Source organism: Myotis davidii, unplaced genomic scaffold (assembly GCF_000327345.1).
Source record: "Myotis davidii unplaced genomic scaffold, ASM32734v1 scaffold937, whole genome shotgun sequence".
Classification (NCBI taxonomy): Eukaryota; Metazoa; Chordata; class Mammalia; order Chiroptera; family Vespertilionidae; genus Myotis; species Myotis davidii.
The window spans coordinates 1,294,707-1,295,773 of record NW_006288252.1 but is presented as its reverse complement, the minus strand read 5'-3'; the positions used below and the strand labels follow the sequence as shown (position 1 = coordinate 1,295,773).

General features: G+C 63.0%; 1 protein-coding gene across 1 annotated transcript in view; it reads left to right on the top strand.

Moving 5' to 3' along the window:
* Positions 1-1,067, top strand: part of HGFAC (HGF activator) — a gene marked incomplete at its 5' end in the record, with an annotated part of 8,343 nt that overhangs the window by 3,271 nt on the left and 4,005 nt on the right. The window contains one exon of the mRNA XM_015561563.1: positions 489-793. Within this exon, the coding sequence (XP_015417049.1) occupies positions 489-793 (305 nt within the window). The remainder of the gene's footprint in view (positions 1-488; positions 794-1,067) is intronic.

Here is a 1,067-nt window from a genome sequence, read left to right as displayed (position 1 = left end):
GCCGGTCAGCACTGGCCCGGCCCGAGGCCGCCTCACCCGCGGGCAGGGTCCGTCCTGGGGAGGCCTCCTGTCAGGCGCACAGGGGCTCCTGGCCCTTCTGCCTAGACCAGTGATGGCGAACCTATGACACGCGTGTCAAGAGACCGCGAACTCATTTTTTTGGTTGATTTTTCTTTGTTCAATGGCATTTAAATATATAAAATAAATACCAAAAATATAAGTCTTTGTTTTACTATGGTTGCAAATATCAAAAAATGTCTATATGTGACACGGCACCAGAGTTAAGTTAGGGTTTTTCAAAATGCTGGCATGCCGAGCTCAAAAGATTCGCCATCACTGGCCTAGAGGCTCTTCCCCAGGGAGAAGGGCCAGGCGGGGTCAGGCCCCAGGCCCCTGTGTCCATCACAGAGTGAGCAAGGCTGCTCCGGGCGGGTGGAAGGACCCCCTGCAAGGGGTCCCATGCCCCTATCCCCACTTCCCTCGCTGAGGGCAGTGTGACAGCACCCACCGCTCCCCTGCCCGCAGGAACCCCGACAAGGACGAGCGGCCCTGGTGCTACGTGGTGAAGGAGCACGCGCTCTCCTGGGAGTACTGCCGCCTGGCGGCCTGCGGTGCGTGCTGGCGGGAGGGGGAACAGGGCAGGCGGTGCTGCCCCATCCCATTCCCACTCCCGCTCCCACTCGCACTCCCACTCCCACTCCCACTCCCGGCCTCTTCTCTCCGAGCGGTGGAGAAACAGCTCCCGGGCAGGGCTGGTCCCAGGAGTCAGCAGGCAGGCCGGTCCCCGGGCCCCTGAACTTGCAGGCATGGGGGCGTCCAGCAGGGCGAACAGCATGGGGGAGTCCAGCAGGTGCCCTGGAGGCAGACGTTGGGGGGCAGCTCCCCTCTGGCCCTGCCCCTGCTGGCCTTGCCTCTGGGGTCCCTAACACCTGCCAGGTGTGCAGGCCACTCCGGTTCCCCCAAAGCCTGGGGTTGGGGTCACCTATGGATGAGGAAGCCGAGGACAGAGTGTGAGTCCTGTGCCCGAAGGCAGCGCCGGGCCAGCCCTGGGCCCTCGTCCAGAGGGG